This window comes from Artibeus jamaicensis, unplaced genomic scaffold, assembly GCF_021234435.1.
Source record: "Artibeus jamaicensis isolate MK-2021 breed Jamaican fruit bat unplaced genomic scaffold, CSHL_Jam_final contig_415, whole genome shotgun sequence".
In the NCBI taxonomy this organism is placed as follows: domain Eukaryota; kingdom Metazoa; phylum Chordata; class Mammalia; order Chiroptera; family Phyllostomidae; genus Artibeus; species Artibeus jamaicensis.
In genome coordinates, this window is record NW_026521823.1 from 20,594,480 (window position 1) to 20,613,489 (window position 19,010).

Genomic DNA, 19,010 nt, shown 5'->3' on the forward strand with positions numbered 1-19,010 from the left:
GCCCCTTGTCCATGCCTCTCTCCCCAGGGCAGGGTACACACTGGTTGTTCAGTGTTATATGAATCGGCCTTAATTAAATGGCGCGATTTTCAGACACGTCCAAGGTTAGTCTGTGCTTTTCAAATCACCGATCGATTGGTTATTCCTACTCAAAGTTCTGACAATAAAATTATTGATTAAAAAATGGGGTAGCGATTCCAAATTTGAGTTCTGCAGACAGTAATCCTGGATTGCACAAGGCATGTGTCTACCTAATAACTAAAATTCTCCTGAATCACAAGGGAAGATGCAACTCTGAGGTGAAGATAAATCAGGTGTCAGAGAACCAAACACATCTATAAAATATTTTGAAGTGACTTTGATATTAACACAGAAGTTAGAGTGTTAATAAGTCATTGTCCACCTTTTATTCTCCCAACAAAAAGGAACCTCATTTCCTATATAATCTGTGTCATTCTCTCAAGGGAAAATGGCCCAAGATTTTTTTAAATGATACTGCTCAATTATCAGATACCAGTGCCCCAAAATACTGAAATGCCTTCCCTTTACTCACCAAGTCTTCCAGCCAGTCATTAGAGTGCAATGCTAAGTGCAGACACGATCTCAGAAATCCCCCATTCTAACCTGTTAGTCCTTCCTTTCCCCACTAACTAAAGCTAGGCATTTTCTACCATACACCTTACATGTCCCTAGAAATCTTCAAATAGATTCAAATTCAGTCAAATCACACAGCTGTTTTTAGACGCACACGGGCACCTGCAGCCAGACAGGTACCTGATTTATCATTCATTCTGACAGACTGTGGTGGAGGACTACATACTTCAGAGGACAGATTTCCTGTTCTGAATCTAGCCACGGGGGGAAAATGGTGAAATGGTGATTGTGTTAAGTCAGCATGGATAGCAAGAGACCATACTACACAAGCCTACATTGACACTCAGAATGTTTAACTACTGTACGTAGTGCAAAATACTTAAAAGTTTTAATCCTACAGTTCACAAGAAGATAAGCGTCCTTTTGTTAGATTACAAACATACCTAGAAATATTCTGAAGATATATATTTTATGTAAACACACCTGTGTCACAGCCACCAAATAAGTGCCTTCAATCCTTATTTGGGAAATAACCCAATTTTAAAACGTGCTGTTTTTCTCTCTCTTGCTATTTGCAAGGGGCGGGGACACAGGCAACACAAGGGGGCAATGAAAACCTGTCAGTGTGGTTGTCTTTTTCTTTTTATATTCATCAGCCAAAGTCTCCACTAGAAAGAAGTTTAAAATTGGTAACCAAAAATGTACTTTCAGAAATGGTTCTAAAAATTATCTCTGTTGTCTCCGATTCTATTAAAAAGAACCATCCATGAACCAATGTTAAGTAGCAACAACGCAACCCATGAAGATTCTGCAAAGCAAAATCTGAACAAGCTTCTTCTCTCCTACAAGAACAAAAGTGAAACAATAAGCCAAGGACACTGTAGCAATGTATTTATTGGAAATGAACTAGACATTACATATACCCCATGAAGATGTCACAACGCATGAAGCATAACTGATGCAACATTTACAAAATCAGGAAAGAAAAGGAAATTCATTTTCAAAAGAAGTATTGTATCTAAGACACCTCAGTCTCAACTCCATAATACAATGTGTAACATTGTAAAATTAACTTCAAACTGAACTGAAAGTTTCTTTTCCAACTTGAAGATTCCTTAGCCACCACCTGTGTATCACACGTCAGGTAATTTTCATCACAAGTACAAATAAAAAACCTCTCCTACAAATAGAAACATTTCAGGGGTATCCAAGCAACAGATCAGTTGGCGGCCCCAACTGAATGGGGTACCTAGAATCAGCATTTTCTAGAACCTAGAAATTACATTAACTTGACTAACAAGACTTCATTTTCTTTTAACAAACCACCTGGATTCGACGGCCCATTCATCTGTAACAAGAATCATCACAGTTACACCAAGTAATGGTGCGGAGGGGGGAAGCAGATGCTTATCATCTGCTCATCCAGGCTTTGCAGAACCTTGAAAGCTCGACTCTTTCTCTCTGCAATGCAGCCTCGCTTGTGTAAAGTAAAACAAACTCCCTTCAGAGAAAACCGTCCCAGAGAATCCACCTGTGCTAATGTAAGTACTGCACGAAGCAGTGATGACAGATATCGCTTTGGAAAGGAAAAAACGCCGCACCAATTTCCGGAGGCACCACCCAGAGCCACCTCTGGCGTGGAGACCTGTGTGAGAGCTGTGAACATCACCTCCATCCACCTGGCAAGTGAGTGTCCTGCAACACGCTGTCTGCGGCCGAGCCGGCTGGCAGTGCGCGTGCAGAGACTCGTGCATGAGAAGGGACTGCTGCCACTTTCTTTTCCCTTCCAGCAAATTCCAGCTGTTTCCAACATTTCACAGTTCTCAGAAATGTTCACATTGAAGGGGGAGATGCTTGTGAGCTTATCACAGTCGATTGCCTGTCCCCAAAAAGTATCCGAACACAGCATATATATCATCTTTAAAAACTAATCATAATTGCATTCCCTTATCCTTCATTTAAGGTAGAGAAAAGTAAGAACTCCCACATTTTGGCGGCAAAATAGCAAATCCTTGTCACCACCTGTGGCACCGAGTAAAGGGAAGGCAAATGTAGGAGGAATTTAAATAAAAAGGGAAAAACCTGAACGGGGCAATTTAGGTCTTCTGAGGCCTGATATTGCATTATAATGCTGGTCTAATTTGCTACAGAATTAGCAACATTCTCTTTCACCTTAAACTGGGTGGGTAGACTCAGCCACAATGCTTTCCCAAATGCATGTAGGCACCCTACACTGATTGGCACAAAGCAGGCAGGGGAAGAAGGCCCCCACCTTCCTGAAAGAACCACAGAAGCAGGACTGACCACCAGTCATGTTCCTCAGACATACAAGGTCAATGCATTTTAAGAAAGACACAAATCTATGCAAATGTTTCCCCCTCTCTGCTGTTGAGTGAAACATGCTGCTCTTTGGAGAAGAAAAAAATACATTCATTTTTGTCAAGTATATTTCAATATATAAAGAATCTCTAGCTTTGTTTCATGACAAAGATGAAGTGATTTCACATATGTTAAGGGACATTGCATGTTAACTTCCCTTTGGCATGGATTTCATGAAGTTTTGATTTTAAAAATTGCTCTAAATCTGCATTTACTCTCCTTATCCGAAAGCATGAATTCTTGATGTCCATTTTATATCTGTACATAGTCAACAGCAGTAACAAAAATTAGTCTGCCTGTGTACAATGGCTTAGGATCAGCAAACTCTAGGGACAGCGGGTGCCCGGTCGGGCCGAGGACTCAGCACCAGGCCCGGCCGCGGCGGGCCCAACTCGGGCCGCGGCATGCAGGTTCCTTCCTCCCGGGCATGTTCTGGGGGGCAGCGCTGCCTCCGTTAGGCCTTGCTCCCCGTCTTGGCTTTGTTGTTCGGGGTGCAGGTCATTTCTCTCAGCAGCAATTCGCAGTCGGCCAGGGCATCCGCGGGCAGCAGCTTCCGGATCTGCTCCACCGTCTTCTGATAAGCCATTTTCTCCTGCTCCAGGGTCCGGATCAGAGATTTCATTTTGGTCTCTCTGGTCAAAAGGTTTTCCAGGCTGGATTCCAACGTCTGGATTTTAGCATGAGCCACCTGTTGGAGACGAGGATGGGGGACAAAATCAAAACTTTGAAGACCATGGCTCTACACTGTAGCAGCAGCCAGACCTTACATGTATTAATTAGCAATCATCTCATATGATTTAATAAAATAATACGGGGAGCAGATACTCTGGAACCTCCCATGAACTGGAGATTTATAGGTTTCTCAAACATATAACTACGGTACTAACAAAATGCAGCGTTAAGTCACTGCCCCAGGGCGGTGAGGGTGCGCCCTCCGCACACCTGTGCTCCCTGAAGCAAGCAGAGCTGGTGCGGAAGCAGGAGATCCTGACACCGCCTGGAGGTGCTCAAGGAGGCTTCCTCCCTCTACATGGAGATGCAGGGTTTTCTAAACACATAGTTAGGATCCTATCAGTTTTGGGGGGTGTCAGGGGCAAGTAACCGTGTCACTTGGGAACCCGGACATGATGATAACATTGAACTGTCAATGGAAAAAGTTTGTAACCATGAATAAAAATCATTATAGTATAAAGCAGGTTCAAACACACCTCCCTCATAAGGAAGTACTGGATGAACCACCACTGAAATATCCATGTAATAATGAACAATGTCCCAACTGTTTATTTTTTGTTTTTGAAAACAAACAATGTTGGCCTTTTTTTTTTTTTTTAAACAAGAAAAGGCATAACATTTTCTATGGACCAGAGGGAATGTAAGATGAAGGAAAGGAAGTTGCTGTTCTTAGTTCTGGGGAGCAGTGACTCTGGAGTTGCCTCATTTCTGAGCTATTTCTCTCCTAGCTGGGCCAGAGGATTCACCACCTGGAAGCAGGCTGCTGCATGCTCTAGTTTGTGAACAGGTGCAGGGCTGGGAAGTGAGGCGTAAGCAGGAATCAAGGGAACAGGAAGATCTAACTCAGAACCCTTCCCCCAGCCCTCCCAGCAGGAAAACCTTCTAACCTCCACCTCTTGCCCTCAGGGCTTGGAATACCCAGCACACCTTATATAATTTGCAGGTGTGAAACAGTAATCTTTATTAAATTGCTTATTGTAAGTGTGCCTTTATTTATAAATAAACATGTAATGTCTTATATCCCTAACAATTGTAAACTTAATGGCAGGGATTGTGTATTACACACTTGCATTCCATTCTCTTAAACATATCTCCTCTTCTTTTCATTTCTGAGAGTTTTACTCCCATCATCCCCACTCAGATTCGGGCAAGTGATTTCCAGCTGGTGTCCCCATCTTCTCTCCCCGTTCTCCTCTGTCCTCATCTAAGTTTCCAGACTGGTCTTCCGAAAGTATGGCTCGAGCACTTGGAAATATTTCCCTTTCGACAGGGTGACAGCTCTTCTACTTCTCACTGAGAGTTACCTACAGTTCTGTGCCCTCTGCATGTACCCCATCGCTCCCCGACATAAACTGTGAACCAACACCAAGCTTCCTCGGCTGCTATGCCACAGCCCCCTTACTCAACGCCAACCCCCTCCCACTCCTCACCCATTTCTTCCACCAGCCTCTCAGGCCCCAAGTCCCCCAGTTTGTTCCCCATTTCCCATCTGCAACCCCTCCTTCCTTGAATTTAACCAAATACAGGCTGGGGCAAAAGTTTACCATTGTGAGCACTGAAACAGAGTTGATTCTTGTGTTGTTGTTCCTTGTGTTATTTTCCATGCACACAACTGCAAACCTACTTTTGCCCCACCCTGTATGTGCAACACACTTTAGCTCTTTAAACCAGATTCTGCTTTGAATCACCACTTCACTATTTTGTGAGTGTGCATTTCCTCTCCCAAGCGACACTGAAATTAGTATGTGCCCCTGTAGCCTCACAGCACTTGGGCACAGCCTGACACATGGAGGCCCGTCAGCAGCGATGGTTCAATCCACGTCACCCCCCGAGCATTCCTGGGAGGGCTCTGGACGGGCAGGGGGCATTCAAATGCTCTATTGGTCAAATCTTCTTCTCTTTACCTGTAGTTTTTCGAGGAGGTCCATGTTCTGCCTTTTCAGCTGGCTATTGGCCCTCTCCAGCTTCTCCATAGGCTCATTGTAGTCGCAGGCACTGGAAGATTCCTGAAGCTCATCCTGCAGCACATGATACTCCACCTCGTAGGCATGTAACTGCTTAGAAATGTCCATCTCAAAAACCTGCCGTGAAGACACCACGGGTTAGTCTCGTCTTCAGTATGTGTACAAAGAGGCAGTCTGTGCATCAGGTGATTTCACAGAGATTTCCAAATCCTTATTAATGAGCAACAGACATACCGAAAGGAAGAATAACAAGAGTGACTATTGACGTAAGGACAAGTACATTATTGATTTACATTAATAATGTACATTATTGATACGCGACGAAACATTCTTATAATGGAGCCAAGACACTACAATAAGTTAATGTTCAAAGGTATTTTGCAACCAAAGTATACATAATCTGATAACTGTCTTCCCAAATGTAGCAACCAGATAAACGACATTAGTTACTGAGTGGGTCCTATGTTTTTCAGAGATCATCTGTGCTGACTAGTAAGCAAAATTGCATTGGGTATTTCTATAATAATGAAACCCAAACCCCTCTAATTATTTGTCAGTGGGGCAGAAAGGTCTTATCCTAAACATTTTGATCCATTTGCTAACCCATGTGCGCCTCTGAGGAGACATCTACATGTTCTACCACACAGAGAATCCTCGGAATTGCACACCCCAAGTCGTGGGGTTTAATGGGGCTGCCTGTGCTCTCTGGTATCACCACCGAATAGGAAGGCAGGTTACTGAGCAGTTGAAACGTAGGTAATGCCTCCCTTGGGATGGGAGGGGAGGCGGCCATTGTCATGTAAACAAGGCGTTCACTCCAAAGGCAGTTGACCATCAAGGACAGAGAGAAGGTAAGACAGAAAAACAGGCTTTTCTTCATATTGACTTTAAAAAAATAACAATAGCAGCTTTGATGAAGAAAGAAACCAAACGATTAGGTTACTGAAATCAAACTGAGTCTTATCAAATATTGTATCTATTTTATTTTTTAATTTATTTTATTGTATTTTTCATTACCATTTATCCCGCTCATACACAATCACCCCACACAATCCCCACACTGTGTCCATGTCCATGCGTCCGTCTCCCCTTCTGCTCCATCCCTCCACCCACAAACTACCCCCCACCCCAGCGCTGTCGGCCTGCTGAGTCTGTCTCTGTTCTGCTTGTGAGTTCCCACGAAGACTCTGACTTACCCTACTGTAATTAGATAAACTCGAATCCTAGAACCTAAATGAGATTTCTAGACAGTCTCATTATACCTCCCAAACATGTACCACTTTTTTCCTACTCTATGGGCACCATGGACTATTACACAACCATTAAAAGGATGGTATGGATCTATATGCATTGGCATAAGAATGTCTAATACTTTACAAATATTTTAATTAAAAAATCAGGTTGCACAATAGCCTGCATGGCATGATGTCACTTATGTGAAAATATATCCATATTTATATGTGTACATAAGCAAAGAGAGATGAATAAAAGGATGCTGAAAAGTTTTTCAATCTCAAGGTGTCAAAGGTGAAGGGAATAAGAAGTACAAATTGGTAGTTACAAAACAGTCACGGGGACAGAAAGTACAACATGGAAAATATAGTCAATAGTGTTGTAATAACCATGAGGTTCCAGGTGGGCACTAGACTTTATCGGGGGAATCGCTCGCTAAGTTGTATAAATGTCTCACCACTGTGGTGTGTGCCTGAAACTAATACCTTTGTATAATGTTAAATGTCAGCTGTAACTGAAAAACATAAAACATTTAATCTTGAGGTGTTGAGATTTATAGTTACTTTTATTTTTTTCTGTGTGCTTTTCTGCATTAGTTGCATTTTTTATGGTGACCATAAACAAAGCTTATCAAAGTCTGCCTAATGTCAACAGTTCTCTCATTGGTTAGTCAACTCTAATTGTTGGTAAAGTCTTCCTAAACCAAGTCCAAATCTACCCGCCTATAAATTCTATCCATTCATCCTAATATTAATCTCTAAAGCAGGTAAGTCCCTCATTATTTTGAAACCAGATATCACACTCTCTAAAACTAGTCTCTGACTGCTTGCCGGTCCAAAATGATACTTCTGAACAATAAATAAATGCATAAAAGTGTAAAGAAAGCTATACTTTCCAGCTTACCAAGCATTTGAGCAAGAAAAAAACTGTTCCTAGATAATTACGGAATAATCTGCTTATAATTTAGGTTCCATGTAACAGAAAGAAAATGTTACATGTAGTAATATAATGAATTCATGTTCTCATGTGAATTCCAGTATACAAAAATTTTCAACCTAATCAACTCCATTTGCGCCTATAAACAACATGAGAAAGTAACAGGGTTATGACTGTCATTCCCATTTCATAGGGGAGGAAGCTGGGACTCAGGGAGGTTGTAACTTGCCCAAAGTCAGACTGCTGGTAAGTTGTAAGGCATCAGAACAAGATCTAAAACCCCTTTGTCCTGCTCTAAATTCGGCCTTTTATCTGCCATCCCAAGCGCTTCTAGGAAAGGGGCGACCTTTATCAGGACTCACAGAGGATGACGACGGCCTTATCTACAGATACAGTCCTAATGCTTCTCCTGTCATCTGAGCAGCATCAACAGACAACTCCCACTCACCTGGATCTATGAACGGCAGGCACTAAACCCAGACCCATTCTCTGTCCTCATCCATTTTTGGAGACCCTGGGGGGCAGACCTGGCTTCCCTGAACTTCCCTACACTTCAGTTCCTGTTGGCTTCTGTTGAGTGTGGCCCATGGGAGGTGCCCTCGGGAGGTGGGGGGGGGGGGAAGGTCAGGTGTTTCTTCCTTGCTCCTTGCTTGCTTGACTCACCAACAACCTGCAGAGACCCCTCCCCCATGGTTCCTGCCATCGCTGGGCAGGTAACCCAAGGACCGCCTCCCCTGCCCTCTCAGCACTGTGGGTATGAACATCCTCCCTCTCTTACTAGGTCCTGGGCACCTAGACATGATTTCTGGTTCCCTTCTCACTGCACACAACCCTGTAAATGTACCTTCATTTGAATCATTAAGGGCAGACTCTGTTGCCTACAAAGGACCCTGGTTGCTACACATCTGATTTAAGCCTCACAAAACCCCAGGATTGATATTGTTGCATTCTGGAGGGGAGAAGACTAGGCTTCAGAAGAGCAGGTGTGCAAGCCAAACAACTACCAAAAGAGCTAGAAGATGATGCAAGTGCCATGCTGTCTAATTGCAAAGCCTATGCTCTCGCCTCATGCACTCCTCGTATTTTTAATCAGAATCTAAACTAGTACGAATATAAGTGGGCCTCATTTTCACTAGGTCTTCCTAACTCTATCAGTTTCATCTTCAGTCTAAACTGGAAGATTCCCAAACACTCACTATGTAGCACTGAACCACTTTCCCTGTGCACAGCCACAAGGAAAATGTTACAGTGTAGAAATTTCACCACAGTCTCATCTCTAAGTAAAATACATCTGATCAAACAAAAAAAAAAGCTTGTCAAGCAAACCTACATCTTCATGCTGAAACACTTAATACATAATTATATATTAATTATAATACATAAACTGTTATATCACTGTGTATCTTATCGCTATCATTTGAATCATACCTGGGTGATAATTTTTTCCATTTCAGATGTATTCATATCAGGTAGTGTGTTTTTCAGAAATTCAACGATGTTTTCAAAGTTTTCACATTCCATTATAAGTGCCTCTTGGCTACTCAGCAGGCTCAGTGCGACCTTAAATATAACTTCAGTTCCCTGAAGAAAAATAATATCTAAAAAAGAGATACAATTTTTATGATTAAAATTATGCATCCGCTATTGTAAATAGCATGCTCTTGGTGCTAATCATTTTTTGTGTGTATATTTTTATTGTGGATGTTGTTTTTCATTACTGCAGCGGAACCACCAAATATTTTGCAAAAAAAAACCCTAAAAAACTGGTCAAAATCACCTAGATTTCAAAACAACAAAAAAAAGTGACTGAAACAAACAGATGCTCATTCTTCTTACTAGAAGGTTGTCATGAAAATACCACCTTTAAATATTTAGCTCTATAAAAAATACATTAAAGTATCCAGCGACAGTATGAATTCAGCACTGTTGCTTCCACAGCACAAAAGTAAATTGCAAAGTTCTGTATATGAATAGAGTGAATCACTTGTTTGATCTTCATAACACACATGTGTGGAACTCAGGTTTGAAACAAACTGTGAAAGGAAAGAAATAGCCACAGGAAGTCACAGCGATAAAATAAGCTTAGCAACAGGCGAACAAACATAAGGGTTTAAAAAATAAGATTACTACCTTCATAAGCCATGTTGGAAAAAATCACACATTTCCTTTAGGCCTTTACAATTTATAAATTGGACATACTTATTTATGGCAAAAGAAGTTGTGTTCATAGAAGTTATGTCAAAGCACTTTGGTAGCACAAAAATCAGAGAAGTCGAATTAGCAGAACACGAAGCACAGCATCAAGAGCATTCTGTTCCCACTGGAGCCTTTAAAAAGAGGGGACTGTGCAGCAACTCCTTCCAACATGGTCACTCCTCTTGCTCATGCAGCCTCCCTGTCCTGAGGGTCTCAATCCTTCACTGAACTCAGAGGGAAGGACCGAGCAGCTATGACAGTCAACAGCATCACTCATGCCCCTTCTCATAGCAAAAACCGAGTTCCTTCCTGAACTTCAATACCGAGCCTCCAAGGGCAAGTCAAAGAGATGAAACGTCGAAACATCATTATACATAAAACCTACAGAGGACCTATTCCTAAGGACCTACGCTCCAGAGAAAGCTTTGCTGGAGAAAAGCAATCACGCACATTCAGTAAAGAAGGGAAATTGGACGAACGCTTGATTCCGTGCATCTTGAATTTACTCTTTTGCTTCACTGTCTATAGATCGCACACACTGTTCCACTTTGTAAATCACAGCCCCAGTAAGGAAGACACTGACCATTGGAATCCGGTGTGGGTATACACATAAACACAAATACGAAAACACTGAAGTGTCCCCAAACAACACTTCCCCTTGTTATTTGCAAAATCTCTCTGATATTTTCACAGTATTCTGTTCATTTTTTTTCTCACGTGGGTAACACCCTACAATTGGGCCAATACCATTTGACAAAAAGCGCCAAGTTGGCAAAAGCACATTTGTAAACACTGACTGCTTGCACCAGGGATACCAGGGGGAGAGCAGAACACAAACACCGTGGGAGCCCCCTCTGAGGCCATCGAGTCCCTAAACAGCATTAGGACAAACTTCTATTAAAGAGCTGCTGATTTAAAAAATGTTGCCTCTTAAATCTAACTTACGACAGACAAATCTAACGAATGACGTGGGGAAAGGTTTAAGGGCCCCAAAGGGAGCCTATGACATCACACTGTCCTTTTCTTCCCGGTGCCCAGCACCGTGATGGAGCTGCACAGGGGCCCACAGACCTGCCCAGGCCCTGCCGCCTGTGCTCAGGGCTTTTCTCTGAGCCACCAGGTCGGAGGGACTGCCACCACCACAGCTGGTTTAAGAGGGGACTCACTTAAGTGATGGGCTTACACTACCCAGTTAACAACGAGAAGTCAGCTGAAGGGGCCGTTGGAAATGATGTTGACATAGGTGCTTCCTCTGATGCGGACAGAGGACACGTTCTCTGTGTTTTGCATCTAGTTTGACCAGGACAATGGGCAAGGGGAAAATAAAACAAGTAAAAAACAGAGGCCGAAAGATATGTATGAAAATTTGGAAAATTAAACAGGGTAAGTTCTTCGTTTGGATCTTTTTTTAAAGTATACTCTGATTTTAGGTATAAATGAAAGTAAGTACTCTGATATCACATTCAAATATAGGAGCCAAATTTTCTTCTTTCCCTTGTAATATCAATTTTTTAAGGCCAACATGGTTTCAAATTACTCTCAGAATAGAGCTAGGCACATTTATTAAATCCCACTAGCAATTTGCCATTCTATATAAACACATGATAAAACAACTGGCTAGAAGGATATTTCTTGGGATGCGTAACACTGTTCCATTCGATCGCAGGCATCTCTTACCAAAAACTCTGGCTACAAATCCTAGTGGGAACTGAGAGGCAAAGAGGGTGAGGAACCACGGGGCAGCGTAGAGACTGGGGCTGATTTCGTTCTCCTCGAGATGGTTGTAGAGGTCTCGGTGATAGTCATGCAGGAGTCTGGACAGCTGGTACATCTGAATCTGAAGTGAATGCGGAGAAGAGTGAAACATTATGCAACTGTCCGAGGGTGCATAAAATACACAAACTTTGATGTGATTGCTGTAATATTTAATGACAAAAATCACACACATTCGATAAATAAAAGCAGTATTATTTTATGTTTACTGTTATGTTAAAGTTGACATTAAAGTCCACGTTCACTTAGGTCATAAAAGCAAGTCACAGAAAGGCCATCTAAGACCATTGAACAAGTTTTGCTAAAAGGTGTGTTTTTGTTTTAACATGTGTATGGAAATGGTCACTTTTCCTCCTATAGGAAGGCTGCCACATCCAACGCTAACCATGTCGTCTGACAAAGTCACGGCATGGGAACTACGACTTCACAGAAGTGTGTTCCGGCCAGGTGAACGTGGCGTAAGTGGATATATGGTATTGATTCTGTTCGTGCTGACTCTTGGTATTCTGACATTTACTTTCTGATAATTTGGAATCTCCTAGAAATGATGGCCATTCTCAGAGCTGATCAACAATAGGTTGGACTGAGAACTATGCCACCTTGGCTTTTCCCCAAAATAATACCCTCTCTGGGGGCCCAGAGGAGGAAAGGCCCACGATGTCCAGTGAGTCCAAGGGGAAGAATATTTCCTTCCCTGACCCAGTTAAGCAGATGCAGGACAAGTTAATACTAGGTAGCAGGGAGCCAGAATTACCCAGAGCGCTCCCCCAAGTTAATCCCCTCTAATGAAATAGCCCCTGAATATCTAAAAGTTGTTGGAGTAACAGCCCCTCCTTTACCTTGAACAGGAATATATATTAATTAGAATTTAGTAGGCAAAGAAACAGGAGAAGCTTGTTAGATACCACAAACTAAGCACATAGATACAATTACCAAGGAGTTAGAGTCCATAGTACATAGAGAAACATTTTGGACAGAAAGATAGATAGCTAAGTTAGACATCACAAAGGCCTTATAATAAATTTCCTAACCTCTGCTCAGTCTAGCGTACCTTTTGCCCCATGCCAAATTCTAGACCTTTAATAAACAATAAGACATTCAAACTCTGAACACAGAGCTATTTCAAATTGTCTGATTAATGGTTCTCCTGGTCAAAACAATTTTTAATATAACTGAAACTATGGAAATTCTTGTACTTTTCCTGGTTACCTTTGTATTGGTTTTTTCTGCTTAACTGATCATGCTATATACTTGCAAATTGTAATCACTACCTAAAATGAAAATATAAAAATCTGCTTGTACTTGCAATAAACGGAACAGAGCTTCACTGTCCTTTGAGGCATATTGTCGTCTGTTACCCATCACCGACGCCTTACCCACCTTCAGGAATCCCTGGACCCTGCTGCGGCTGGACCGCGGCAGAAGGCATTGCTTTTGGAATTTAATCTGAATTTTCCTGGTTGAGGATGCTTATGGAAGGCCCATTCTAATTTCAGACCAATCCCAGAACAGCCTCCATTCTAATGAACATCCCACATTCAGTTCAGAAGCAAAGCCTAACGTTGCTATTTGCTGGGCTCAGCGCCTGATTTATGGTGCAGCCCTGGCCTAGACCCACCAGGCAATCTGCAGTCTGAGGACACTGCCAGGCTCAGAATGTCATGGAGCCAGAAGTCTGAGATGTGATTTCCGACATTCAAGGTATTCCAGCGCTTAGTTTTCAGGATAAAGGGGATTAAAGCAAAAGGTACAATCTGAATGTTTCTAGTATTAAAAAGAGGAAATTATTTCACATAGCTACTGAGTTGATTATAAGCATTTCAAAAAAATTTTTTTAAAGATAATACATAACAACTTTGAAACTCTTGTGTCTGAGGAAGCTAAAGGTTAAGCAGTGGCGAATAATATACAAATGTGTGAGCTTGGCTTTAATTTCTATTTTTACCCATGCAGTAAGAGATTAAGTAGTGGTTCCTTGATCAGTTATGTCAGCTTGACATTTTGGTGCGAAATGTTTACAATGTCTTATAAAATCCACCAGAACTTCTTCCACTAGATGTTATCATCGAAATATTGCCTTTAAATAATTAGCTCTATAAAAATACATTGAAATATCCAGCTACACTGTGAATTCAGCAACTGTTATTTCTAGAGCACAAAACTAAAATTCAAAGTACTGTATAAAAATAGAGCAAATCATTTGTTCAATCTGTACCTATAACACACATCTCTGAAAACTAAGGTTTGACAGCAAACTGGAAAAGAAAGGAGCCACAGCCAGTCACAGCTACGAAATAAGAAACTTAGCTACAGGCAAACATAAACAACTTAAAAAAATGAGATTATTATCTTAATAAGATACATTGAAAAATGTTTCCCTTAGGCCATTTTCAATTTCTAAACTAGATGTATGGAGTTATGTCAGTAGAACTTATAAAAAGTACTTTGGTAGCACAAAAAATCAGAGAAATCTAATTAGCATAATTTTAAAAAGCACAGCATCAAAAGCATTCTGTGCTTGTTCAATTACGATCATAATTCAGAACCAATACTTCAGTGTTTAATTTTTTTAAGGACCTAACTTTTTTCCTACATCCTAAACTCGAGGTGGAAAACATTCCACCAAGGCATATTTACATTAAATTTCTTTTGAAAAAGGCAAATAAAAACACAATTCAGTGCTCTTTCAAAGGAAGCTTTTAAAATAAAATGCCATTTTCTAAGAATGAATCATCCTTTCCTGCTACCTCGCAGGTAGCATGGCACATCTTCAGATGGCAGAGGGGAGGCACTGGGACAGACGAGATGGGTGGGGACGAGAAGGTGGAGTACAGCGGAGATGGAAGACTTCACATAGGGACACTATGCTCGTGTACTTACCAGAGTGCACAGCAGACACGACAACATAAGGGAAAGGAGACACAGCCGGCCAGGCCCAAGCCCACACTATGCAACAGTCAGAAATCCTACCAAGCGATCCCAAGCCCATGTTGCTTCCACTTTTGAAATTCATACTGATTGGGTACAAAACACCTCTTTCTCTAGAAAGTGGAAGAGTGTTGTATCACTCTGCAAAGCAAAAAAGGTCTACTCTCCAAGAATAAGGCTCCCTCTCATGCGGCCTACAGGAATGCTGCCACCACAGGTTCTAAAACATCTTCATTTTCTTTTTTTCTAATATATAATCTTTATTATGGTTTTCCCATTACCACTTACTCCCCTATACCCCCCTCTCCCCAGTAATCACCACACTGTTGTCTGCATCCATGAGTCCTTTCTCTTTTCTGACCAATGCCGCCACCTCTAACTGCTCCTCCCTCCACTCCGGCGCTGGCTGTCATCTGCTCTCCCTCTGAGAGTCTGTCTCTGTTTTGTTTGTTAGTTCAGTGTGTTCACTGGATCCCCCATATGAGTGAAATCACATGGTATTTGTCTTACTCTAACTGGCTTATTTTACTTAGTATAATATTCTCCAGGTCCATCGATATTGTTGCAAAGGGTAAATTTTTCTTCTTTTTTACAGCCAAATAGAATTCCACTGTATAAATGTCCCATAGTTGTAAAACATCTTTGTTTTCATGAATACAGATATATTTCTTGGTAATAGCAAGTCATATTAAATTAATGCATAAGTATCAATCCAATTGATATGAATTTTTTATGTCAAATTGATGAGATATTTTTATTACAAGCCACTGCGTTTTTAAAGTGATAGTTCTATCCTTCTATTTATCTACCACAATCAACTATTCACAGGTCCTCTCCATTCTTTGAAATTCTAGTGCTAGCTACCAAATTGATATCCCCGGAAATCAGAGCTATTTAATTCCCTGCAAGGGCACCAACACTTCCTGTCTGATACGAGATTCGGGTAAATTGTTTAGAAATAGAGTGAAAAATAAAACTTTCCACAGTCATTACTATCTCTCTTGTGGGATGTTTACAGACCTATGAAGAGTCATGAATTAGGAATCAAACCAATGTGTCCCGGTGAACACACTTCATATGAACTTACACCTGAAAGCCGAACACTAAGAGCAAAGCCCATGCCCCTTTTCTTTCCTCTCCATGAAGAAAAATGGAGCAGTCCTTCTCCACTCAGCCTCCCAAGAAAACCCCATTTACTGTAATATTCGTAGAGAGAACACAGTCTTTTTGAATGGCAGATTGGTAACTAAAATATTAAATGAGAAAACTGATCACTGGGAGCCAGGAAAAAGAGTGAAATATTTTAAATATTCTTATATAGAGCATAAAAGTATGACTAACTGGGTATCATGCCCACTGCCCTTCAAAGCAGAACCATCACATTCCCCTCTTTTAAGTCTTTCTTTGTATTTTTACTACTAAAAGTTTTACATTGAAAGGTAGTTGTTCTTTGAGATACCATATATATGTATATGGTATATACATATATATGTATGTATATACATATATATATATGTATTGTATATATGTATATATAAAATTTAAACTTCTTGTTAGAAACCTCTACACCAAGGAAAGTGAAGTTTAAATTAAAGAGGAGATATGTGTAAACAGGAGTTCGAAACAGGTCAAAGACAGTGGTAGCAGCGAATACCCCACTTAACCAAAAACCCTGCCAGCCCTTCTTCAGAGCGCGGTAAGAAAAGCCGGCTGAAACAGTGCCCACCTCCCACTTTGAACACTTCTAACGTCGAAGGACCTAGCTGACCTTGAGATAAAAGAGGGAAGGGAAGACATGGTCAGCTCAAGAAGACCATGACATAGATATCTGCCATTTTCTCAGAGTAAATAAAAGAATAAACTCCTATGTTCCAATTTTAAACAAAATATCTATGACTCTTTGCAACTGACTGGTAGAGGACAAGTGGATAAAGAGTCATTCCATGTACCATGCAGTCTTAGGGGATGGAGACATGAGTACCCACGACCTTTCCTGAATTGCTTATTTATTCACTTCAGGAAGTTATGGAAAAGTTATTCTGCATATGGATGTCACAGACTCAGAGGTTCAGCAAAACTGCAAATTCCATGGACTGAAAGTGCTCTCCATTGACCTAAGTTCCAAGACAATAGGCCCAAGTTTCTCTGAATCCACTGCAATTTGGAAGAGGGCTGTGCTAAGATTTCTGGTGACAACTTCACGCACTCCTTATGAACATCTGCAGCCTCACCTGTAGTGACATCATGTCGGGTCTGTACTGCTTGCGGAAGCCCAGGTCATACATGAGGAATTTCAGCATTTCGAAGGCTTGCTCTTCACTCATGTGCAGAAGCAGGACTCCCGCCACAAAGCTGATCCCCTGACAGTAACCCACTTCCTTGTCCAGCAACGAGTAGGCTTTCAAGAGGTTGAAGAGGGACAGCTGTCCTGCGCCAAGCTGTGCTGAAAAGTAGGGATGAGTCGGAAAAGTCCTCCCTGCAGAGGAAACAAAATACTTGTGAGATGCTCCATTGCCTTGGAGACCAGAGCAAACTGCCATTCGGTGATTTCTCTTCAAACCAGTGTGAGCTGCTTGGAGTATCCACGGAACTAAGTCTGTTGTCTGCCTCTCCCTCAAGTCCCAGGTCCCACCTGCCAGATCACCCCCATACCTCCCCAGGAAATGTTCTATGCTAACCAGAACTTCTATCCAGGAAGAAGAAAACCTGAAAACAAATCAAGGATATATCCAGAAGAGATCTCGAAAGAATAAAACACAGAATTTCTTCTGACTATAAATCAAGGCAAATTCTAAGGTCACATAAAGACCACCCGCTAACTGAAACAAGAATTCTATATGAGGTATCATATTATTTACAAAGAAATTCTAACTGTACTTGAACAACAATAAAAAATGTGAAAAAAAGAAATCTTCATAGTCCTAAGCAGATTTATTCTTGCTTCTCCTGGAATATGACCTGGAGGGACTTTGGGTTTTTTGTTTGTTTGTTTTATATTAAGTCTATCATTCAGGAAATACTTATTTTTTAAATATCTTTGCTCTCTCTTTCTTAAACCACCTCCATAAGCCGTGTAGACCTCTTTTTTTGTTTTCAGTTTAACCCACAAGGACAAGGAGAGTAAAGGGTCAAAGGGATTTCAAAAAAGTCCCCTCTTGCCAGCTGGTGTGGTTAAGTGCATTGAGCGCTTACCTGTGAACTAAAGGGTCACTGGTTCAATTCCCAGTCACGGCACATGCCTGGGTTGTGGACCAGGTCCCAAATGGAGGGAGCACAAGAGGCAACCCCACACTGATGTGTCTCTCCCTCTCTTTCTCCCTCCCTTTCCCTCTCTCTAAAAATAAGTAAATAAAATCTTTTAAAAAATTACCCTCTCAATTCGCCTTTGGGCATAAAACTACCATAGAGACACAGCAGCAAGCAGCACAACCAGTTCTGGGTCACTGCAAAGCGGGCATGAAACAGGGGACAGGCCCGTCTCCCACCCAGGCCGTGCGCACTGGTCCAGGCCTCCTCGCGCCAGGAGAATGGGGGCGGGGGCGCTAGCTTCCTCGTGACGAGGACCACTGAAGTCAGTTAAAACTTGTGTAAGGGTTCCAGATTTTTCCAGGTTTTCTGGCATGTATGCTTAAAAGTTATTTTCTCCCCCAGGAAATGATAAGATTGATTCTGCAGAGCAAATAAGGAAAAGATAAAAGAACAAGAACACGCCGAGAAAACACAGATGGCTGCAAGCAGAGTCAAATAAGCACTTTTAAAAATTATTCGACTTTCTCAGTTAAAATTTTTGCTAAAAATACCCTATAAATAAATTATATAAATAAGTCCCTGCAATCTGATCTCATCATCTCCCTCTCTTCATTGGGACAGCTTGACTAGCCCTAAATGTAGCATCCCAATTTCTAGCCTCGGCACCGGTTTCCGGTCAGCGAGCCTCAGAGCTGCAGAGAAACACAGGAATCGCCTGACTCCAAGTCTTCACTGCAGGCACAGGGTTGAGACTCAGAAGCAGAGTGATTTGCCCAAAGCCAGGACAAAAAACTGAAGGTTTTAGCTTCTTTGTAAACTTCTCCTTTTTAATTCTTTTTAATCTATTTTTTAATTTTTTTATTGTTGTTCTGTTACAGAGGTCCGAGTTTCCCCCCTTTGCCTCCTCCGCCCAGCCCACCCTGACTCCCACAGTCAGTCCCCACACTGTTGTCATGGGTCATTCACACATAGTCTGTGACTAGTCCCTTCCCCTTCTCTCTCCTTTTTAATTCTGTTGAGTTAAAA

At 41.6% G+C, this 19,010-nt stretch overlaps 1 protein-coding gene across 3 annotated transcripts in view; it reads right to left on the reverse strand.

Annotated features, from left to right (window-relative positions):
• Window positions 1-1,470: 1,470 nt before the first annotated feature.
• TBC1D4 (TBC1 domain family member 4) overlaps window positions 1,471-19,010 on the reverse strand; it is a 180,859-nt gene continuing 163,319 nt past the window's right edge. For all 3 annotated transcript variants that reach the window (XM_037153231.2, XM_037153232.2, XM_037153233.2), the window contains 5 exons: window positions 16,967-17,211; window positions 11,712-11,871; window positions 9,267-9,436; window positions 5,610-5,786; window positions 1,471-3,661 (listed from right to left, as the gene is read on the reverse strand). In XM_037153231.2, the coding sequence (XP_037009126.2) occupies window positions 3,428-3,661; window positions 5,610-5,786; window positions 9,267-9,436; window positions 11,712-11,871; window positions 16,967-17,211 (986 nt within the window). In that variant the 3' untranslated portion in view covers window positions 1,471-3,427. The remainder of the gene's footprint in view (window positions 3,662-5,609; window positions 5,787-9,266; window positions 9,437-11,711; window positions 11,872-16,966; window positions 17,212-19,010) is intronic.